Source organism: Pinus tabuliformis, chromosome 2_1 (genome assembly GCF_031772625.1).
Source record: "Pinus tabuliformis cultivar Carrire ecotype Pingquan chromosome 2_1, CPIR1, whole genome shotgun sequence".
NCBI classification, from domain to species: Eukaryota; Viridiplantae; Streptophyta; class Pinopsida; order Pinales; family Pinaceae; genus Pinus; species Pinus tabuliformis.
The window spans coordinates 311,225,525-311,249,221 of NC_142299.1; the positions used below are offsets into that span (position 1 = coordinate 311,225,525).

Here is a 23,697-nt window from a genome sequence, read left to right on the forward strand (position 1 = left end):
TGGTTCAACTGAATTGAGCTACATCAACGGAGAAATAACCAGTCATTATTTGTATTCTGTCTAGCAAAATGAAGGGATTACAACCTGCAGCACATCCGCTACTACCTCCTCTTCTCTCTCCCACAATCTCTTCTCTCTCAATTACAATGCTATCCCAAGAATACACAGTCACAATAGAATTCCCTCATAAAAAAAGGGTATACCCTAACATAACATGTATCGTCAATTTGTGATATGGTGATGAACAATCCAAATTGACTATAAAATTACAATATTTTTACCAAGCAATTTTTTCCAAACATTTCTCTTCGTGGACACTATCTCAAACGCGCACTAGGGGAAGCTACAAGTTTAGCCTTGTACCTCTTTTTTCTTACATCTTCTTCCTTCAACCAATAAACCCATTTATTCTACAATGTTCTTTTATCTACAGGCAACATGACCAAGTCCCAAGTTTGGTTGTGTACCAAAGAATTTGTCTCTTATTTCATGCCTTGCTCCCATTTCATTCTAGTTTCTATTTCTATTGTTTCTTCATCTCTTTTTGGTTCACCGAAATCAGTCAACAATACATAATACAATCAAGAAGAGTATTGTTCAGGGGGGTCTACTTGACTTGGTTGATTTTTTAACAACACTTGTAGGAGTTTGAGGTAACTATCATTGTTGTTCTTGAACATTTTGATTTTCTAGCACCTTTGGAATTTCTTTTTTTGTGAGTTCATCAAGCACTATGTAATCTATGTTTTCCTTTTTCCTACTTCTTTCTCTGCAACTGATCTTTGTACATGACCTTCTCATTGAATACCACATATCTACTCCTAATTACTTTATGATTTTCATAATCACATAAGATATAGCCAAAATCATTGACTCCATATATCCAATAAAAATACACTTCTTGAATTTTGCTTCAAACTTTGTTCTATTTCTCTATCAATATGGACAAATGCTTCACAACGAAAAATCTTCAGAAAGAAGTAGTTTACCTTTTACCTGTCCATGCCTCCTCTAGAATGTTACCATCCAAGGAACTTGAAGACCCTCTATTTATTATGTAAACAACAATATCGACAGCATCTCCCTAAAACTATAAGAGTCTTGCATGTCATCTCATACTCCTTGCATGCTCCATGACTGTCTCCATAATTGTCCCGTTCGTCCTTTCTAACACACCATTTTCTTCTGGTGATCCTGGAACTCTCTGCTCTCTATGAATCCCATGGTATGAACAGTAATCAAACTCCTTGTTGCGATATTCACCTCCAATATCTTATCTGAGACACTTCAACTTATCTCCTGTTTCATTCTCAACGAAAGCTTTCCATTTCTTGATAGTATCAAAGGCATCAGATTTCTTTCTAATGCTAAACTTGAAGGTCCTCTATTTATTACGTAAACAACAGTATTGAAAGCATCTGCCCAAAACTATAAGGGTAATCCTGCATGAAATCTCATACTTCTTGCACGCTACATGATTGTCATGTTCATCCTTTCTAACACATAATTTTCTTGTGGTGTTCCTAAAACTGTCTTCTCTTTATGAATCTCATGGTATGAACATTAACTATCAAACTTATTTCATGTCTCATTTTCAACTAAAGCCTTCCATTTCTTAAAAGTATCAAAAACATTAGATTTGTTTTTAATGTAATAAACCTAAGTTTTCCTAGTTGCATTACCAATAAAAGTAAGATAATAATAAGAGCCACTAAGGAATGATACTTGAGCCAATTCCTGTGCATTTGTATGCACAAGCTCTAACTTTTCACTCTTCGTTTCCTTCCCAACTCTAAGAAATCTAACTCTTTTCTTCTTTCCATATTTCCATAAACATGATGCTTGCAAAGGTCCAAATCAACCTTCTTCAAATCTAGCAATAATTTCCTTGAGTGGAGAATATGCATCCCCTTCTCACTCATGTGCCCAAGTTTATGATGCCACAATGTTGTATCCGCTCCTATAGACACAACCCTGATGAGGATGGGAAACCATAGATACAACTCAAGTTTCTTCATGATGGAACAGAGAGGATGTAGAGGAAAGGATGAACTGCATCAAGGAGATTGATTGAATAAAATGAGTGATGGTAGGATGAGAAGCCATAGATACAACTTAAGCTTCTTCATGATGGAACATAGAAGATGTAAGGCAGAGGATGAGCTGCATCAAGGAGATTGATTGAACAAAATGACTGATGGGGCATTCCCCCTCCCTCGTCCCTTTCATTGTCCTCTGCCACCGGTTGGCTATATGGCAGCCCATGTGCCATGTCATATGGTGAAAACACCCCATCTGGGAATAGTTTTAAACTTTTATGTTCTCGTTGAGCAAACTTCGCTATACAAGAAAATTTTCATATGCTATATATTTATTTCTTATAACTTAACACAAAAATGTATGCTTAAAAAGACCTGACATCTTGCATGAAAATAATTGGTATAACAATCTCATAGCTGAATAAAGTGATGAGAAAGTATCACATAGATGTGCATATTGCAAGCTTTTACTACAATCTGTGCAAACTAAACTTGTGTACCTTTCATCTCTAAAAGTCTATCAGAACCCATTATTGAACATTATTTTTCCTTTCTTTTTTATTTCATCCAGTTCTAACTACAGTAGAGAGAAATTTTGATCGTTTGTAAATGGAACTTTTAATTATTCTTCCCACTTTCACCATCGATTAGAACCATTTTTTCTACAAGCATAGTTGGTCATGGTCAATGTTCAGACCCCTGACCCTACATATTCTAATTTTAAGTTTAATTATGATAATACTTATATTTCTATATCTTGCACTCCCCTATAGGGCCTAGGCTATGCTAACCCTGAATGGTTTCATAATAATTATGTCAGCTTGCAATAAGCTGAGTAGAGCACACTAGTCTCTGGCAATTGTTTCATGAACACTGCTAGTTCCATTAGATTTAGTATTATCAAGTTAGCTTGATAAACTAATTATACAGATGATAACTCAAGTAAATTCGACTGGAACTTCTGTTCAAGAATAGATTTCATCCCGTCTGTTTCATCATCTTTTCTTTGCATCACCAAAAAAAAAAAGATGCACGATGTTTATCACGGTATGTTAAGGATAGTTTGCTACAGGTTTATAGTTAGAGATTAAAAGTGGGAATAATGTTGTCATAAATTTTCAGCCTTAACTGTTAGATTCGTCACCTTTCATTATGCCTTGGATGTCTTGTCTATATCATACATCTTAGATTTATATGGCAAAAACATGAACAAGGCCTTACAATGCACCCAAAATGACACTTGACTTTGGTTGAATTAGCTCATATTAGACATTGTGATTTTGCTTCAACCCTATGTTGCATGAGAGTAACTAGGTGCCGGTACAGGTATAGGTACAATAAAGATGAAAAAAAAATTAACTATGGGTGTGGTAATTTTCCTTCGTAAAATATGTCATCATGATGTGGAAGCAGCAAGTTGAGTATGGCCTAGGGAGAATCAAAGTACCAAATTACCTATGCTTCAACAATAATAACCTACATACAAAGAGAACATTGATTATCAGCTATGCACAGATAAGGAATATAGGATGTGGGATATACCAACAACAATGGATCCAAATAAATAGGGACAGGGTTGAAGCAAGGATCAGAGGAACATATGCACAATCATGTATATTCAATGGAATTTTCTCACAGTACAATTGAAGAATGCAATTGCTCATTAAGTTCAGGCATGGCATGGGCATGAACTTGTGGTCTAAATTAGAATTATATGAATGCCACATGGACTTACATTGAACATAATATGACATTTGTGCTTAGTTCAATTGGCTTCTTGTTTGACATTGTAATTTTGTTTCACCCCTAACGGCCCACATTGAAAGAAGACAAAGTAAATTCAAAAAAATTATTTCACAGATATGCATGGGCAGGCAAGATCGGATATACCATATACTATAAAAAAGATGGATTCACATAGCTAGATTCAGAGATGAAGTGTGCTCTGTAAAAATAATGAGGAATCAATCGATCAATTGTTAGTACACTGTCAATTCACAAGGGTAGTGTGGTATGAGATTCTGAAAATAAATAAAGTCAAGAGAAAATGGGAAGGAAAAGAAATTATATTCCAAGGAAAAGATTTATTGCCAATTCAGCTAAGCCACCAGGTTAGTTATGCATGTGAAGAAATGTGTGTTGGATATGTGCTATATTCTTTGCACGACTAACACCACGCGCTGTTTGTTGCACCAAGTGCAGCGGGGATGGCAGTAGCCACCCTGCAGCCCCGAACAAAAAAAATGGGCAGACCCAAGGATGGTTGGGTGGACCCCAATGATGGTGGGCGGACCCACCCATGGTTTTATGCACGATGGTTTTGCCCATAGTATTTCGTAGATCCAATCAAGGGAACTACAGTAATGTTCTAATCCAGGGTTAATGGAATGGGGGTTTATGAATGCTTCAGCGTGTATATAATGTATGGTAACATTGAAAGGAATATAATAAAAAATCAATCTGGTTTTCCCGGTTTTGGGTTCCAAAAAAAAATCTGTGTATATTTTCTGTTCTCGCTATTGTATATTTTTCTGTTTTTAAGAAGTCATTTGCAGGTATTATCTATACAGGGTTAAAACCTTCAATATGGAAGCCACAAGGTAAAATCTCCAAGAATTTTAGAACTTCCAGATATTGAGTAACCTGGGGATACTATGATGGAGCAAGTCCAAGCAAACCCAGGCAGACGTGGATCTGGTGGTATCCTTTATTTGACTATAACTCAACATATTGTATTCAAAGCAACCTTTGGCGTAGAATCAAACAACAAAGCTGAAACACATCCCTTGTGAGTGTAATTAAAATTTGCTGTGGATAAAGAAGTAACAGATATACATATTTTCAGCAACTCAAAGATTGTAACTGATTGAGCTAACGGAGTTAGTAAGATAGGGAATTTAATTTTGAATCCCATAATGAGAAAAAATCAGAGAAGCAGCAGGTTTTATGAGATCTCGTTCAAGCATGTGTATCGAGAGCTGAATGAGCCTGCGCAAAGGGCAACTGGTAACAGTGGAAGCAATGGAGGGAGGATCTCTTCCAGAAGAGACCTCAATCCTATAGTATCCAGTCCAGTTTAGGAGTTCCAGGGTTGAACTGTAGGATTCAAAAATCCCTACACATTTCCTGAATATATATTGTAATATATATGGCAGCTGTTGTCAATTTCTGTCTTCTGGTGGGGAAGTTGAAACTGTAATATGAAAATGGTCCTGACTGAACTCTGTCTAGCTTTGAGAGGTTTTTATTGTGAAATATCAGTCTGGCATATACAGCTCAGTTTTTATGAAATTGCTAGAAAGTTGAAACATGTCTGTTTCTAGTATGTGCAGAGTCTGTAAGCCTATTGGGCCATGAAGAGTGACTTCAGTCCTCTAGAGGACTGGAAAGCGCAGTGCTTGTATATTTTGGTTTCTACTTGAACTAGTGAATATACATAATATTTGTCTTGAAAAATAGTGAATATACATAGTAAAATATGCCCACTCGTGTGTTCATAGTTCTTCTACATTGTTTATTCGTTGGATTTTTCTCACAATGTGATTGAACAATGCACTCGCTCAATAAGTCTAGGCATTGCATGGACTAAATTGATTCTAAGTCTTTATTTCTTGATTATACACAGTTTATGTTGAACTTTAACAGCTGTATGAAAATGTTTTTGCTAACATTGCATGATTATTTTGTAAGATGTCAACTTTGATGTGGGAGGTGGGATATGTGCCAGCTGGAAGGACGGATCCAGACAGGGGATGCAGCAATGAATGGAGGAGCAGAGCAATATATGCAAAATCACGTGCACAGTACTCTTTACATTGTATATTCAGTGGAATTTCTCACAGTGCGATTGAGTATTCATCGGATGGACTCTAGGATGTGGGCTGACATCAAAGCAGAGGATTCGCCAGAAGCACGTCTTAAATTCTACCCTCGTTAGTGACTGAGGCACTCTTGCAGTAGTCATTGGTCCTACTGGATACTGTTTTCATCACACATACCAGAACCTGGTGATCAATAAATCTCAACTTCATAGCGATAAGTCCGCCAGGCACAACACGATATTAGCAGTCTGTGATCGCGGAAAGTTCAGTATCTTATATCCAAACACCAAATTGCACGTGTATGTGTATGTAAATGTGCCCTAAGGGATATTTAAGATTTTTTTTCATGCAGGTGGGTAGACCACGTATGTTTTGATGAGCATGTACATCAACAAAACACTTGAAATTTTAGCCACATTTTCGATTTGTATTTCTGTATGTAAATGTGCCATAGGGGATAATTAATGCGACTTTCATCTTGCAGGTGTACATGCATATTTTCTGAGGATGTATGTGGATATAAAAACGTAAAATTTACGATTTTGTGACAATTTATACAGAACATTTAAAATTTTCAAAACATTCTGGCCGTTCATTTGTATATGTACATGTGCACTCAGGTGTATTCAAAGCGATTTTCTTCTTGCAGGAGGTTCGACCACGCGACGCTTTGATCCATGCATTTTATGAACATGTATATGAAGAGAGAAACAAGAAATTTAAGATTCGTCACAATCAACCAATCTTTTAAAAATTAAAACAAATTTTGGCCATGTATGTGTATATATATGTGCCCTAATTTGTATTTAGAGCCGTTTTCTTCTTCCAGGAGGTTCCACCGCCCGACTTTTTGGTACATACATTGTAAAGAGAAAAGGTTTTAGATTTAATAGATTTTGTCGCAATCAAAAACCTTAAATTTGACAATAGCACATGTAAGCAGTTTTAAGAAACGAAATGCAAAGCAGACCATTTCTTGAGAGAGGGGATTTATGCCAGTAAGCCGGCATTGTAAGACCACGATCCTCTGCAACTCCGCGATCTGGTTTTGCACGAGCTCTCTCTGCGTCTCCATCAGACCCTGCAACGACTCAACCGTGTTGCCGACCTCCAGCTCCAAAAATCCGGAGCACCCGGCCGCCTTCGGCTGTGCCATCTCTGTTCCGACGAAGTTAACAATGACCGTTGAAAACGGATTTTGCTGGTACGCACCGCCGGCCCGCGGTACAAATTCGGGCGCATTCGGGGCCGTAGGTTGAAGATTTAGAGAGAAATTGCCCTTGCGGAGAATCGATCTCCAGACCAATCACTCCATAAAAATTACTGAGAATTGAAAGCTGTCGAATTTACGATATAAAATAGAAACCACAAGGAAGACGGGCGGGTGTAGCTGCCGGACGCGAAGTGGTTGTTCCAATCGGGTGTTTTGGTATCCCGTCGAATCCGAGGTGGGAGGATTTCGTTGCGAGAGAAAACTGACCTTGCATAAAGCTCGATCTGTGACATTCATGAAATAAAATTATTAAAAAATAATCCTCCTTTTTTAATGCAGTGCATTTAATAAAACTAACCTCGGATTTCGTTAAGAGAGAAAACTGACCTTGCATAAAGCTCGATCTGTGACATTTATGAAATAAAATTATTAAAAAATAATCCTCTTTTTTTTAATGCAGTGCATTTAATAAAACTAAGGGAAGTGGTGAATAAGTAATTTAATTGTTTAATTTTTGGTTTTTTTAATTATATTTTTAATAACAATAATCGAGTTTCATCTAGTTTTTCTATATCCATCACACCAAACCTTGGTATGTCAAATTACATTGGTTGGTTCAAAAACACGAATAATTTTAGTCGATAAATCTGAAAGAAACATGAATACAATAAAATTTTGCAAAAAGTTATTTTTTTATTTTATTTTATAAAGATATAAATTTTATAACTTATAACATTTTTAAAAAATTAATTTAAAAATTGAATAAATTTCGAAGTTATTATGAGATATCTAACTTGTGGGCACAATAAGCTTTTAAGGTGTAGAATAGAAATTAATGGGGTGTACTGTTAAGTTATTCTATAGAAGGTAATGGGGTGTACTGTGAAGTTATTTTGTAATGTGAAGGTCATTGGTTCAAAACTCTGTGGGCAAAAATCAAATCATATTAAGGGTTGGTGTGGCTCAGGGTTGGTGTGATCCTTAGTGATTTTGACAACTTAGATATCCTCGGATCATAGTTTCTCAAGCCAAAGGTTAAACCTATAATCATGTCTGCAGGACGCAAAACAAAACAAAAAACAAAAAAAAACTTATAAGCAGAATACTCTTAACCTTAGAGATGAAAAGCTTTTTAATGTTGTTCCAAATTTCATTTAAATTCATATAAGCTTTAATCAAAATCGATATAAAAGTGTTAAGTCCTAGTAAAGAATAAAAAATGAGATAGTTTTACAAATATGAATATCATGAAAAAAAAAAATTACATTTAAATAATAGAAAATAATTTGTGTATTAAAAAAACAATAGTTTTTGGGCATGGCGTATGTTTTTTTTTTTTTTGTAGTTCGTGGACATTAGGTGACCACTACATCCACGTGAAAATCTGGGCAGATCAACCCCAAAGGGAATTACATCTCATCACCCAAACTAGTAGGGCCTAATCCCACGGGCATCGAGGAGGATTGACCCTATGACCTCTTGATCGACGAGGTACTTAACAACGGGAACTTGACCAATTGAGCTAACCCTTGGGGCTAGCATCGAGTATGCTTTAAAACTTTTTTTGCTTGGCTAAATGTTCATCTTCCTCAAACTTAAGGAAACAAGTTAATGACCTGAACACTGAGAAGCATCTAATAAGAGCGAAATCTTGCACTCTTGGGGACCATAGCTGGTAACTCCATGTGGCTTGGTTTTCCTTGAAAAACGGTAATGAGTCAACCTGCATTAGTGGATACCCAAAGACCTAGAGACATCTAACAAGAATGACAGCTTGCCCTCTTGGTGACCATAGTTGGTAACTCTGTGTGGCTTGGTTTTCCTTGAAAAATGGTAATGAATCAACCTACATTAGTGGATAGGCCCTAGTGATGATCGTCCTTGTTGTTGGTTTGACAATTAAGTTATAGTGGGCTTTCATATTGTGTTAAAAAAATAACAATACATTAAACTATTTTTATAAAGATGAGCTTTTAACTAACTTCAATGAAACAAGGCATTATATTATTGAACATTATGAGATAAAACAATTAGTTATTTATCATATTAAGAAAGTCAAAATTCAAAATATATATTTTTTAAAATCATCTAGTATTTATTGGTATTAAATTTCAATTGCATATTATTTTTGCAAATTAAACAACTTATAAACCTTAAAAATTTCTATGAGATTTTGGACAAAATTGATTTAAAAAAAATAGCAAAAAAATAGTTCATTCATTAATTAGACTACACTTATTTATCATAATATTAATCTTTCTAATTGCCAATAAGGCTACAGAAAGAGGAGCAGGAAGCGTAAAGGAAAACAATGAAATTTATTGTATCTCCATCCCATAATTTACAACATCCCTTATGATGAACGAGAAAAAAAATGGGAAAAAGCATGAGGAAAATCAAAACATCAGGGAGAGTACACTAGCAGATCATAAGGTAGATTTGTTAACAGAGGCACTCAATTGGTACCTATAGGAATATAAGCAGAAAATCCAAACAAAATCTAAAAATATCCAAAGCTCACACGCCAAGGAATACAGAAATACTTTCTGCCTGAATCGAGCCGATATCTGTCATATCAGTGTCAAGTTACAAGAAACAAATGTGTTCATAAATTGCAATTGAATGATCATATTCAAACACTGCAACAGGACACGCATCCTCGCGTTTATCTACAAGTCTAGTAATCTCAATGCAAGCTTATGTAACTCCACAGCGAATAGAAAAAATTCTCAGTTAGAAGTCTTCAGTTTTCTATGTCAAGCCATCAGTGAAGCAATCTCTCAGTCAGGCACTTTCATACATTCGGGTCACCCGTCATCCTGCTGCGAGCTCTTCGTTAGTCTCTCAGCCATCTCCAAAATCTGCAACAGCAAGAAGGTTCCAGTGTCCTCCAACAAGCACTCCATTTCCAATAACTCCCTATGTATCCCTCCCTTGAATCGACAGAGCATTCTTTCCTGTGTCATCATTCCTTTGTGTCATATTATCAGGGTGTCTCCCTCTTTTCGAAATTTCCATCAACTCCTTCATCTGCCTCATCACAACACCCTCTCCATCATCCATTCAGTTCTCAAAAAAGCCTCGGTGGACATCCCATCAAACAGGCTTCATAGTATTTTATCAAAGCAAGCCCAATGCATCTTCTCTTGGCCAGTTTGGGCGCAGCTGTGTATTTGTGTGGCAACAGGTTGCATCAGATCAAACTCTCATTTCAAGGACAGAGAAGCAGAGCAAAAGAATCTCAACAGAAGGTATTCCAAAAACAACAATAAGATCAGCAAGAGCACATTCAAAAGGAACAAAAAAGTTACAAAAAACTCAACAAGTCAGAGGATCAAAATGGAGTGTAATCCCATAGAAAGAGCTGCAAAAAATGATAGTTGTCCAACATGCAGGGCAAACAGGTTCATGATAGGTAGGTTCAACGAAGCACTCAAGGATCTCAGGTCGGAAATGAAAATAGAGAACATGTATAAACAGAGAGACATAGATAAGCAGAAAGCCGAAATAATAGAGCTCAAAAACAAATGCAAGCATCTTGAGGAAGCCATAGACTATATCAAGTCAATCACTCAGAGCCAACAAGGGGAAACCTCCACTCAGCAAAGCAAGAAGCGCCACCCTCAACAGGAGCAGTCAGTCAACCAGTTTTGGTGAAATCTTTTAATTTTATATGTATTGCAAGTTTATTTTACTTCTAGGATAGTATGTTTAGCAATACGCCAAGTTAGTCAAAGGAATACATAGAAAATTGGATTCAAGTTTAGAAATAGGGACTGCACTCCCATTTTCAGCTTTCTACTTGAATCCATTCCCCATCGAATGTAATAGGAATTTGCTTCTTTCTTCTTTTGCAATATAATCAATACCCGACTGTCTTAAAAAAATATATTAATCTTTTTATTTTACTAACTCATTAGTTATGAAAATAGAAAAAAAAATTTCTTTGTAACTTATATAAATGTAAAAATAAAATTTTAAAACCAATCAATTAATCATTTACAATAATAAAATAAAAACAGTATAAATATATCATTCTAATTTCTCTACATCTTGAGTATATTTAAATGATTTACACATAATTTCATTTATAATAAAAAATATGTTTCTTTTCATTTGTATATGAGGCAAATATATAGTAAAATTTAAATTGTGAAGAAGTATCTCACCCACCTATTTTATTGATGGATTAACCTTTCTTTAACATATATTAAAAAGGGGTTGCAAGAGTGTGGGATTAATTTTTCACCTTGAGAATCAAGTAGAATATAAATATGCTTAGGGATAGGGTAATGGTACAAACAATGTGGTTGAAGCTTACACCTTCCTTCAAGACTTGCATCTTCAAAATCTCATTATTATAGGAGATTCAACAAATATAATGTGTCATTTATATTTTAGATCCCTTTGTTTGAATGCAACTTTCAAAAACGACTTCTTGAGGATCTTCTTCTTGGTTGAAAACATTTTAAATAAAAATATATTCCATGCGTTAAGAACAAACTAACAAATGGTTGACCTTATGGCAAACAAAGCATCTAGGTTGGTCAAAGGAGAATTGCTTATGAATGGCTCTAGGAGTTATGTACCCATACCATAGTCTTGTTATGGAAGGGATTATAAAATTAAAATGGTGGCTCCCCCTCCTCATTACAAGGAGAGGCCATGTAACCCAATCATGTCGATGTACTCTATTAAGAATGAGGCAAAGTGGAAGGTCTTGTAAGGAATTAGATCAACATGTAGATGTGAAGACAAGTTTAAAGCTCATAATTGATGCATTATGGGGAGGAGTGTGTCAATTAGATTGTGAAGAGTTTGTTGACATTGTTTTTGTTTTTTTGTTTTTTGTTTTTGGTATGTAAGCACCCACGGGGGATTTGAACCAGTGACCTATCGCAAGGAATGCCTTAACAATGCACCCATTCACCGTCAATCCAAAGCCCCATGGGCTTGTTGACATTGTCGATATGATCCCCCTGGTGAATTTAATAATAGGAAGTGGCATGGAGGTTGGTTCAGATGTGTGTGGTTGCCTTCTCCTATGTTTGAAGTGCTTTGTTTCTAAGATAAAAGGAATGTAATGTTGGTTCTCTCATAGGTCTTTCTCAGCATGCTCTAGTCTTTGTGAGGGTGGTAAAAATTCCCATTGGCAACATAAAAGGAAGTGCTCACCCCCTGGTTAACAAGTTCAGTTGTATGCCTTGGGATCAAGGTAAGTCTAGAAACTTTTCTTCTCTATATTTTGTCATAGCAATGGATGGGAGTAATGTGCCTAGTTCTGGTGTTTGTTATATTTGCCTTGGGTATGAGAGTTTTAATCCAATTTCAAAGGGTTTGTTAGAAAATAGTTTATGTCTGCTTAAGATAAAAGATGTTAGCTCTAAGGTCCAAACGGGCTGCATGTTAAACAGATTGAGAATTTGTTAGTTATCCATGTTTATTTTAGATGATAAGGTTTCATTGGTAGACATTACAAGCCAATTGGATTATTGACCTTCCTCTATTGTGAATTGGCATGTCTTTATTGTGTTGAAGGTTTGTGTTGGTTCAATTCTCTCTTGTACGTTCAAGTTCTCTATGGTGTGTCGTAGAATGAGTCTGTGTGGCATGAATCTCGTGGTGATGCTTTATTAAGAAACATGTATTGCATGCTTAAGAAAGTTTGTTGGGTGGCATTTCATAATCTAAATATTTGTCAAATTCCTTTGTGTTTATCCCCCTCGAGGGACAGTGGGTGCAACCTAGTGTTTAATTGGGCAAGAAGACAACCTAATTACCATAATTGGGTCTCTGATTGGCTTGAGGGAGAAAATAAGTATATAAATTTGCATATTGTATTTGCTCTAGGCAATGAAATTGTGACAATAATGCCTCTATATGGTCTTGATTGGAAAAAAGTAACTTGTGATAAAACATTTCCTGAAGTGAACTATACTGTTTTTTGGGAAAGAACTTGGAGGTTAAAATGTTTCACAGGAGTGATATTAAACGACCATAAGAGGATCTGAAATCTCTTCAACGAAATGTTTTGCAACTAACCATTAGACTTAATCAATATTCCTATGCCCTTTTAGTGGCTATGGATATTTTGTTGGTTTGCAAAACAAATTCCATTAACTAGAGGACAAAATGAGGCATATGCGACTACAATTGGAAAATATTGCAGAAAGATTGGGTATGGCTAATAAATCGTTGAAACAAGACAACTCGATGAATTCCAATGCCATGATCTTTACAAATAACAAAGGCAAGAATGCTCACAAGCATGAGGATCTCCCTATTTTGGAGGCTAATATTTTGTGTAATCATGAAATGCAAATTTTGTTTTTTTCTAGGCTTGTATTGACGATTGTATAAAAAGCTAAATCTAAAACTATTAAATCTCTTGTAAGAAGAACTAAACTATATATTTAAGATTGAAGAAAACTATTGTGCATTCCATACATCCAAATATTTCAATTCCATATGAATCTAATATAAATTTGATAATTTGTTATGTTCCCTACACAACCCTTTGATACAAATAAATTACAAAACATATATTAAAAAATTTAAATGATTATATTTTGAGATAATTATAAATGATTATATTTTGAGATAATTATAAATTATCATTACTTTTATATAGAATATTGAATTTTAATTTAAAAATGAAAAATAAAAAAATTATAATTATAATTAATTTTGTTTATTTTAAATTGTAATAATATTTTTATAACACAAAAATAAATAAATAAAAATAAAATCTTTAAAATATTATTATTTTATTATAATTAATTATGTTTTTAAAATTAAATAAATATCAAAACTCTATTAAACCAAACCAAATTAAATTCCTCGCACATTTTCAACTTAATTTTATTTAATAATATTAAAAAACACACTTTAAAAATTCCACACACATAAATATGATAATTGGAATTTCAGAGATGACCTTAAACATTCTCCTACCTACCGATGGCATGGTGGGCCCCATTTATGCATCAAAATACCGTTAGTTTGAAGGTTTTTTTTTTTTATGGTTTTTGACCCTAATTTTTCGCTCCCAAATTCATGGAACACGAATGCATGGGAATAGCAAGTTGCATCCCTTTTTCAATAATCGATGTTTATTTTATTTTGTTGTTCATTATTTATTATGATGTATTTTTATGTTATAAAAGTTATAATTTAGTAGTTTGTATAATTAGTAAATGTAGTGGATATATGGTGAAGAGTAGGTGTTTTTTTAAGAGGTTACAAGTTTAAAATCAGACAGGTAGAGTATGTATGTTTTTGTAATCATAGAATATGTATGTTTTTGTAATTTTAGTAGTTAAGTCGTTGTGCGGAGGTGGGTCCCTTGTCCCATAAATAAGGGGGTCTCATACACCAATTTGGTGTCTGGCTTGGCACATCATCCTATAAACAAGGGGGTCTTATACACCAATAATAATTATCTGGATCATAATAATTATTATTATTTAAGAAAATTTTCACTATTTAAAATTAGTTAGATTTTTTCTTTTCTTTTCAGTTATGTTTATTGTTTTTGTGTGTTGAAAGACATTCTAAATGTTATAAAACATTTTGACTTGGTCAAAATACATAAAAATAAATTAAAATTTAAAAATTCTCTAACTTAGTAGGGATAAAATGACTAAATTAAATTAAATTAAATAAAAAAACTAATGATTATAATTATTAATAAAACATTTTGACTTGATATAATTACATAAAAATAAAATAATAAAACAATAAATACTAATATAAAAATAAATTATTTAATTAAAATAAAATAGCTTATTTACCTTTATGAAACATTTTTCGCTCACGTTTTTCACAAACCCATGGTTTTTTTCCATGGTAATCTTGTCTAATCTAGCCTATAAAATAAAAAATAAAAAATAATTTAATTAAAATAATTAAATAATATGTATAGGAATTAAGATTTCTAGACTTATTTACCTAGATTGAGTATATCTTATCCCTATTGGATATTAAATGAATAAATAAATTAAAAAGAATTAAATAAATAAATTTAATAACTAAATAGAAATATATAAATAAAATAAAATAGAATAAAATACAAATACATAATATATTAAAATATATATTATTTAATTAACTATTAAGAAGAAAATTATTTACTATGCTTGTAATATTATATTATTTATTATTACTATTAGTTATTAACTTTTGACTTATTGACCTACGATTAACATTATAAGAATATTTTAATATAATATTACAAATCTAGTTGTTTTTATATAGCCTTTGATGGTCACACCTAGCCGTTTGGAAGATTTGCTCTACCTATTTAATATGCAGCCATGATCTGACTCTTCAACTTGCTGGTTGGTTTGAAACCATGTGATTTACGCCGAAACCCTTCTTATAATTGTATGGATCACAGAAGCCTCAATTCAACAATAAAATAAAATAGTCAATTTACCATCCATATGGCCATGAACCACACTGGTTGGTTTGAAACCATGTGATTTACCCCGAAACCCTTCTTATTCTTATAACTGTATGGATCACAGAAGCCTCAATTCAACAATAAAATAAAATAGTCAATTTACCATCCATATGGCCTTGGATAGATCGGTGCTTTGTTAAGGCACTCATTGTTTTGAAGTCACTGTTCAATTCGGTGATATATTGGACATGATAAAGATGTAGTCGGGTCAAGGTTACAATAAAAATAGTCAATTTACCATTACATAAACATTTTGACTAATGGTTTTCACAACCTATAGTTTTTTCCAAAGTTTAAAAAAAGTTAGAGAAAATTTGATAAAACTTTTTCATTATAATTTCTTAATTTAAAAATAAAAGATAATAAAAAAAAAATTATTTTCTCTTTATTTTTATTTTTTTAATTATACTTAAAAAAATAAAATATCTCTATTTTTGTAGAGTGATTTAAAAAATATATAATTATTGTTGTTCTAGAGCATGAGAGTGTTTGATAGACAATGTTTAAAAAGAGAAGGGAAATTTTGATAAAAACATTTTTCATTATAATTTCTTATTTAAAAAAAAAAGAGTTATCTTCTCTTTATCTTGTTTCAATGATTTTGATTCATGTTCTCTAGTCTTTATGTCTGAAAAATTAGGCTTTCTGGATCTACTCTTGTGTTGGATATTTCAACTCTTCCTCACATAGTTTTATAGGCTTTTTGATTTTTCATTAACAAATGCAACTTTTAATATTTAACTTTGAAAATAAATATTTATTTTTCAATCTTATTAGAAGAAAAAAAATCAAACATTTAATTTGACTAACTTGAAGTTCTTATTGCAACCTTTGCACGATATAATGTCATGTGGATAATTGCCTCAAACGTTTTAGTAGTGGTCTATCTATTATAAGTTTTGGACATTTTTTCAACATCTTTTCTAGTCTAATTTGCCTACTGATTTGTTAGAATCACAAGTTTGAGTTGTGAACTCTCCATAATCCAAGAGCTCACGCCGTTTTTAGGTGTTGAATCCATATATGCAATCAAAACTCGTTTCAAACAACAAAGATCAAAATTTGACCAAAAAAATTTAGTATGGTAGAGATGTTGTGTTGTAATGTAATGTAATGTCTAGTAAACATTTTGACTAGGTCAAATGACATAAAACTAAAAATAAAAATAAAATAAAATAAGAAACATAAAATTAATAATTATAATTACAGTTATAATTATACTTAATAATTAACCGCCTACATCCATCTTAACTATGGATCTATGCAAACCTCTTTTAAAGTGAAAATATATTTTATCCCTCTTGGAGCTTAGTAGATCTAGAAGAGTCAAGATGATCTAGGATGGTTTATTCTTAAGCATTGCAATAAAACCATCTAAAAATAAAACACTTAAAAATAGCTCATATTCAGGTAAAAGATAGACATGAATAAGATGTAAATAAATAAACTTACTATGAGTTACTTCCCACCATTATTTATGTTTTATTTAGCACTTATGCAAGAATAAAACTATAAATGTGTACACTTACGAGTGGTTGCTACTCACCAAAATTTATGAAAGTCCTTATGCTTAAGTAAGCAATTAATTTATCCACTTTAATTAGTTCTTGCCAAAGCAAAACTATAAGATTTGTTTTACCTATTCACTACTATTGATTTAGCATTGAACAATGTGGGTTGTAAATTTTTATATAATTTTTCCCAAAGCATAATTTCTAAATTATTACTTACCTCACATCTTAATTTATTAGTTCTTGCCAAAGCAAAACTACAGGAATTGATTTACCTATTAGCTACTATTAATTTAGCATTGAACAATGTAGGTTATAATGTTTTATACAATTTTTCTCAAAGCATATTTTTTAACTTAAGTGACAGGAAATGAAAGGTACAGTGCAACACTTGTTATGTGTATTATTTGTAAATATAGGTGGACATATCATTATTATTTAAGAAAATTCTCACCACTTAAAATAATTCCTTGAGCCTTTAATTGTTAAGATGAGCTCTTAGCCAATTAAAAACTATGTAGAGTCTTATTCAAAAACCAAAATGTGATTTCAAATTAAACAATATTCTCAAAAAAACAATATATCTTGTCATCATCACCAACACTATCTCCAATAACATCATGTCTTTTTTTATAACATTTAGTACTAATCTCATATATATAATGAAAATAGTTATCACTTGTTATCAAGAAAAACATACCCATTGATAGTATGTAAGGAGTGAACTTTGTTAAGAGGGGTGGACTTTCACTTTTGTCAAATGTCTTGGGATTTGGAAACTTATTTCTTTGTGTCCAATAAAAGTGAACTCTTAATTAATCAAACACAATTTTGAATCTTACTCAAAGACCATATGTTTTTAGACTAAACAATATTTAAAAGAAAATCAATATCCCTTAGGCATAGTCTAACTTATAGGCAAAATAGTCTTCTTCTTCTTTCTTTCTTTCTTTTTTTTTTCACTAGAATTAGACAATACAATTTCAAGCTAGAATGTGATTTTGTTGTTGTTCAAAATATATTTTTGAATGCACAAATGGATCCAACACCCTTAGAAATTGTTGTGGTACTAGAATTTTAAATATTAAACAACTTAAACTCAAGTTTTAAAAAATCTCTGCGCAATTTTGGTTAAAATTAACGAGAAAAATTCTACGGGCTAAAATGTGATTTTTTGTTGTTTAAAATACAATTTTGAATGCATAAATGGATTCAACACCGTGAGAAACCTTCGTGGCACTCAAATTCTAAAGATTAAAAAACTTAAACTCAAGTTTTAAAAAATCTCTTCGTGGCACTCGAATTCTAAAGATTAAACAACTTAAACTCAAGTTTTAAAAAATCTTTGTTGAATCTTGGTTAAAATTAACCAGAAAAAAAGTCCACGAGGTCTTGGATAGACGGTGACCGGGTGCTCTGTTATGGCACTACTTGATGTGAAGACCGATTCAATTCCCCACCCCAACTGGGGTGATATATTGGACATGATGAAGATGTAGTTTTGCCAAGCTTACAAAAAAAATATTAACCAAAAAAAAATGTCCTGAAAAAGGTCATTTCATTTATAAGTTAGAACCTAACCCTTATGGTTATCATGTCCTTTTTAATAACATTTATTATTAATCCTATATGTAAAACCATGGTAATACTTATCATAATTTAATGGCCAATATTTAGTAAAAATTGTCAAAATAGTTATTATATTTGTGAATGTGGGTGGATTTGTCGTCATTATTAAAAGAAAAATACACCACCTAAAATAACTTGTATATGGTATATAAGGGGTGAACTTTCAGTCTTGAGATATCTCTATCCACAAAAAAACCAATATCCCAAATGGCTTATGATCATGATTGTACCTACCTTCAATATAATTATATCTTGTTAATAAGACTTAACCTTAATGTTGTTCTCAAAATAATTATGAGGGAGATGTGTAAGTGTTAGATGTAATGTAAGAAAGACTATATGTCACAAAATTTTAAATATTTATTTTTAATTTAAATATAAAACATTTTAAAAATACAGTCTAAAAGCAATGTCAAAAAACCATAACTCATTTCAAAATGAAAATATTTTATAAATATTTTGTTTTAATTTTATTGAACTGAAAGGCACTCTCCAGCCCAGTATAGTAGAGATGTTGTAATGTCTTGTCATGTCCTGTAAACATTTTGACTAGGTCAAATTACATTAAAAATGAAAAAAAAAATAGAATTAATAATTAAATTAAAATAGAGGTAAAATAATCAATTTATCATTTATGGTTTCTTGGTTTTAGGTTTTGACCAACCATAATTTTACCCATGGTATTCTTATAAGAATATATATATATATATATATATATATATATATATATATATATATATATATATATATATATATATATATATATATATATATATATATATATATATATATAAGAATTAAAATAAAATAAAGATAAAATAGTCAATTTACCGTTTTTGGTTTCTTAGTTCTAGGTTTTAACAACCCATGTTTTTGCCCATGGCATTTGAGCATGTGTTTCCTCCTAAGAGGTCACAGGTTCAAAACCAGAAGGGGGTAGAGTATGTACGTCTTCGTGGACTTAGCAGTCAAATCATTGTGCCGAGGTAGGTCCCTTGTCCCACAAACAAGGGGGTTGGATTATATATGTCTGTGTGTGTGTGTGTTGTTTCCATGATACTCTTTTCTAATAGATATACATGAGTTGTTTCCATAGTGCTCTTATATAAGAAAGAAAGAAAGAATAATATATATAAATATATATGCTACATCTATCTTAACCACTGATATACCAAATGTTTGAGAGGGATCAATGTGCAAACTTCTTTTAGAGTGAAAAGTCATTTGATCCCTCTCGACCCTTGGTAAATCCAAAGTTAAGATGGATATACAATGGTTTAATAACCCTTAATATTTCATCTTATGAAAAATATTAGATGTTATTTCAATTACAAATTAATCTTTCACTAAAATCCCTTATATATATATATATATATGCTTACTATTATTTATTTTTAAATATAATATTTTCTCCTTGAATAAGGTGTTATCAAGACAAGGGGGTGGGGGGTGCGATGCATCGAGGGACTTGGAAGCAGGCCCTCATGATTAAATTAATGGCCCAAAGTTGGAGCATGCCAGCGAGAACATAATTCAACATTAGTGTTATTTCATCTCTTTAGCAATCATTCACCTGCTCCCTCGTGTTTTCTAGAAAAGGAGGCATTTATCTATGGCCTCGAAGTATGAAGTCCAGTTTATCACCAATTTTTTTGTGTCCAAAGGAATTTGCAACTGCATTTTGGAGATTGTTGAAGTTGATCCCAACTCTTCAAGAAACCTACCCCTACCTGAAACTTCAATGTTGTTGAAGCCCATAATTATTTTTCTAAATTTTGTAAGTACATGACCACACAGTAGGGATAAGGAGCGTGGAAGGTTGAGTGGAGCGCAACATCGGGATGGCGTAGAGGCATAACACAATGTAGATGGACATCGCGCAAGAGGATAATAGTGTGGCCCGAGGATGGGAGGCATGTACAAAATAATATTGGCGGTTAGGATTTTGCAGAGGGTGAAGTCAACCAAGGATATTGTTGCAAGAAGGAATACGAAGATATTTTGCAAGAGGAGGAGAAAGGGCAGAGTGGAGCTAACTGGTGGGAAGGATATTTTGAATTGTTGGCGTTACACATGGGACAACTCAAGAAGGATGAGGAAATATCCTAACGGCTTGCAAGACAACTAGAGGAATCAAGCAGAAGACCGAGAGGGTTCGAGAGGTCTCTGGGTGAATATAAGAGGGGTCGTCAAAGACACGGTGCAGGTTAGATGTTAGTTGTTGGATGTTGAACATTGGATGAGTGAGCGAAGGAGAGAACAAAGCTATGGAGTCTGTGTCTACTTATGTGATGTTTGTGTCTACCTATGTTGGGTCTTAGGCATATGTATGAGTTTGTAGTTGTAAGGGAACATTATTGTAAATCACTATGCTTATTTATATCTAATTTTCGCCCCTATGAGTCGGGTTTATGGTTTGTGTTGGTATTTGGTGTTTGTTTGTAAGGTTAGGGAGCGCGTTGGTCTAGTGAATGCAACTCTGGGCACAACACCTCTTTCATTAATGTTAATATAAACCAATGGATGGATAAGTTTCTCCATTTCTTTTGTGTATATGTCTGAATGCTATATGTTGGTTTGTTGCATCAGTTTCTTGTATAACTTATGATAGTTTGAATGTTTGAAGCAGTGGTTGATAATCTAAATGTTTATGACAATGATGTGGCATGGGATTATTGTATGTAGATTTAATATTTTATGTTCTGAACGTTTACGAATGTGTGTGTGTGAAGGGTCAAATAGTCATCAGAGGGTTAAAGTAATAACTAATGTTTCTTGTCATTAGTAGATTAATCGAGGTTTTTAAGTGATTTCACCTTTTATGACTGATCCTGCCCCCTATTGTCATTTATTGTGCATGCTTGTCTCGGACCATTGCGATATCTAACGAGTCAAGGTGCTTAACACTCTGCACGCGTGTGGTAGTAGGTAGGTGGTGAAGTACGAGTTAGTTAGAGGTTGTGCGTCGTGAGTCATAAGATAGTCATGTCCGACTGCGGAAACTTGGTCTCGACAGTCACCCATTAGTATATCGAGCGAGACTTCACTTACTTTGTGGGTGTTTTCGAAAGGGTCGATGCTAAGCAGGGCTTTGTTGGCCAATGTGTAACAAATATCGAGTCTGTTAGAATCTTATGCGCCAAAAAATGGTTCTGTTATCGGGACTCAGATGGCTAGGTGACGTGATTGTCTCATAGGAATGTGGAATTCATGGAACCCAACGAGGGAGGAGATTACACAGTGGTTTAGATGGAAGTTGCACGAGTTTGTTTTGAAATAATTAGGGGATAAGAACCAGAGCATGGAGAAATAGCTATAGAAGTACGTGTTCATTTATTTTCACGAAGCTTTCTTTGAAGAGTTTCCTAATATCTTGATGGAGTGGGTTCAACGATTGAAGGACAACAACCAAACGTATCGGCCTGATGGGTCAAGGAAGTGGATGTTGAAGGAAATATGTAAGCTCCAAGTGACAAGCAATAGGACATCTTGTGTTGTTGATTTCTGGTTCGAATGTGTTTTGGAAGGATATAGTGTGGAGTTTTCAATAGAAGTGACAATGTCCTACACTACAATAAAGCGGAAATTTTTGAAGGGACCAAGTGGAAAATTTAAAAGGTTGATACCATTATTGATATGACCACGATGTTTTTCCTCTGAAGTTAGACTCCATTAATAACTAAGTTGTCCACATAGATGGGGAAATGGGGGAGACCCGGGAGATGGTCTGAGGAGAAAAAAAGGAGAAGAGGAAGAAGGACTGTGGTGGAGGCTGACAATGGGTTGAGAACTGCACATAAAAAGGAAAAGGGGAAGGATGGAGCAAGAGATTTATAAGGGTGGCATTTTAAGGAGTGGGAGGAGGTACCGACAGGGTGATGCAAGAGGAGGTAGATCAACGTCGATGCCTATCGAAAGGAGTCGAGATGGAGGGGATAGGAGAGGCCATCATAGGACACAAAGTAGTGCTAGTGACCAGAGCTATGAAGGGATGCAGTTTGGCACACCACAAACAAAGGAAGGAGAGGGAGAACAATTGATTCCATGCAATACAAAAGATTCAAAATCGGAGTAGTAAAATAAGACCATACTAGCGTCAAGCCCACGACCTCGCGCATCCACGAACCAGGAGATAAGCACTCGACATACTAATACGACTAGAGTGGAAGGTAATTGTAGTCAGGGAGGAGGAAATAGTAGTAGTCGTGGAATTGGTCCAGCTGTAGCAGGGACAACCCAAGGTGCCCAAACTTAGAGTGGTGCACAATCAGGCGTGCAGTTTTCTAGTAGTTAAGTAAGTGCAGGTGGGAGTATTTCATTAAGAAGTATCGCGAAGATTACCATGGCAGCCGTAGATTTGCCGATGCCCGTGTTTCACAGTGCTGGGACTGAGGACCCAGAACAACATTTTTTCGTATGTGAGGCTTTTTGGATAACCAAATAGATCCAAGATGAGGCCACAAATATTTCACAACTAGAAGCGACGTTCAGGGACCGCACATTAACGTGGTACATGAAGTTCAAAAGTGCAACTTCAGCGGGACAAAATAGGACCCTGGTGGAGATCAAGCGAGCTTTGATTAGGGAGTTCCAGAAGCCTAATTCAGAGTCCCAATGTATTATGAAACTAAAACAAATCAAACAGAATCTGAGAGATTCGGTATGGGACTTTGATCTATCATTTAAAGTGATGAAGGATAAGTTGACGTTCAGAATTCCGAACGTGTAGCATAAAAAAGGTTTATTATGGGACTATTGTCGCATCTTAGGATACCCTTAACACAAAATCTCTATAACTTGAGTTGAAGCTATAAGCCTTGTTGACAGGAGGAGGGGAGAACAATGGTATGGCGCAGGTGAAATCACAATTAACTGTGTTAGCTTCCTAACTTCAAGATCTCACTAAGGGGAAGGAAAAGCAAGAGGAAGTATGGTGCACCGTTTGTCAAACAGAGGGTCACCATATAAATGAATGTAAATTGATGACTGACTACTTGGCAACTCGCGTAGTGAACCCTCT

General features: G+C 33.9%; 1 protein-coding gene across 1 annotated transcript in view; it reads right to left on the reverse strand.

Moving 5' to 3' along the window:
* Positions 1-7,320, reverse strand: part of LOC149200091 (homeobox protein LUMINIDEPENDENS-like) — a 213,205-nt gene extending 205,885 nt beyond the window's left edge. Inside the window, exon 1 of the mRNA XM_089402584.1 lies at positions 6,831-7,320. Coding sequence (XP_089258710.1) covers positions 6,831-7,016 — 186 coding nt within the window. The 5' untranslated portion in view covers positions 7,017-7,320. The remainder of the gene's footprint in view (positions 1-6,830) is intronic.
* Positions 7,321-23,697: the final 16,377 nt, after the last annotated feature.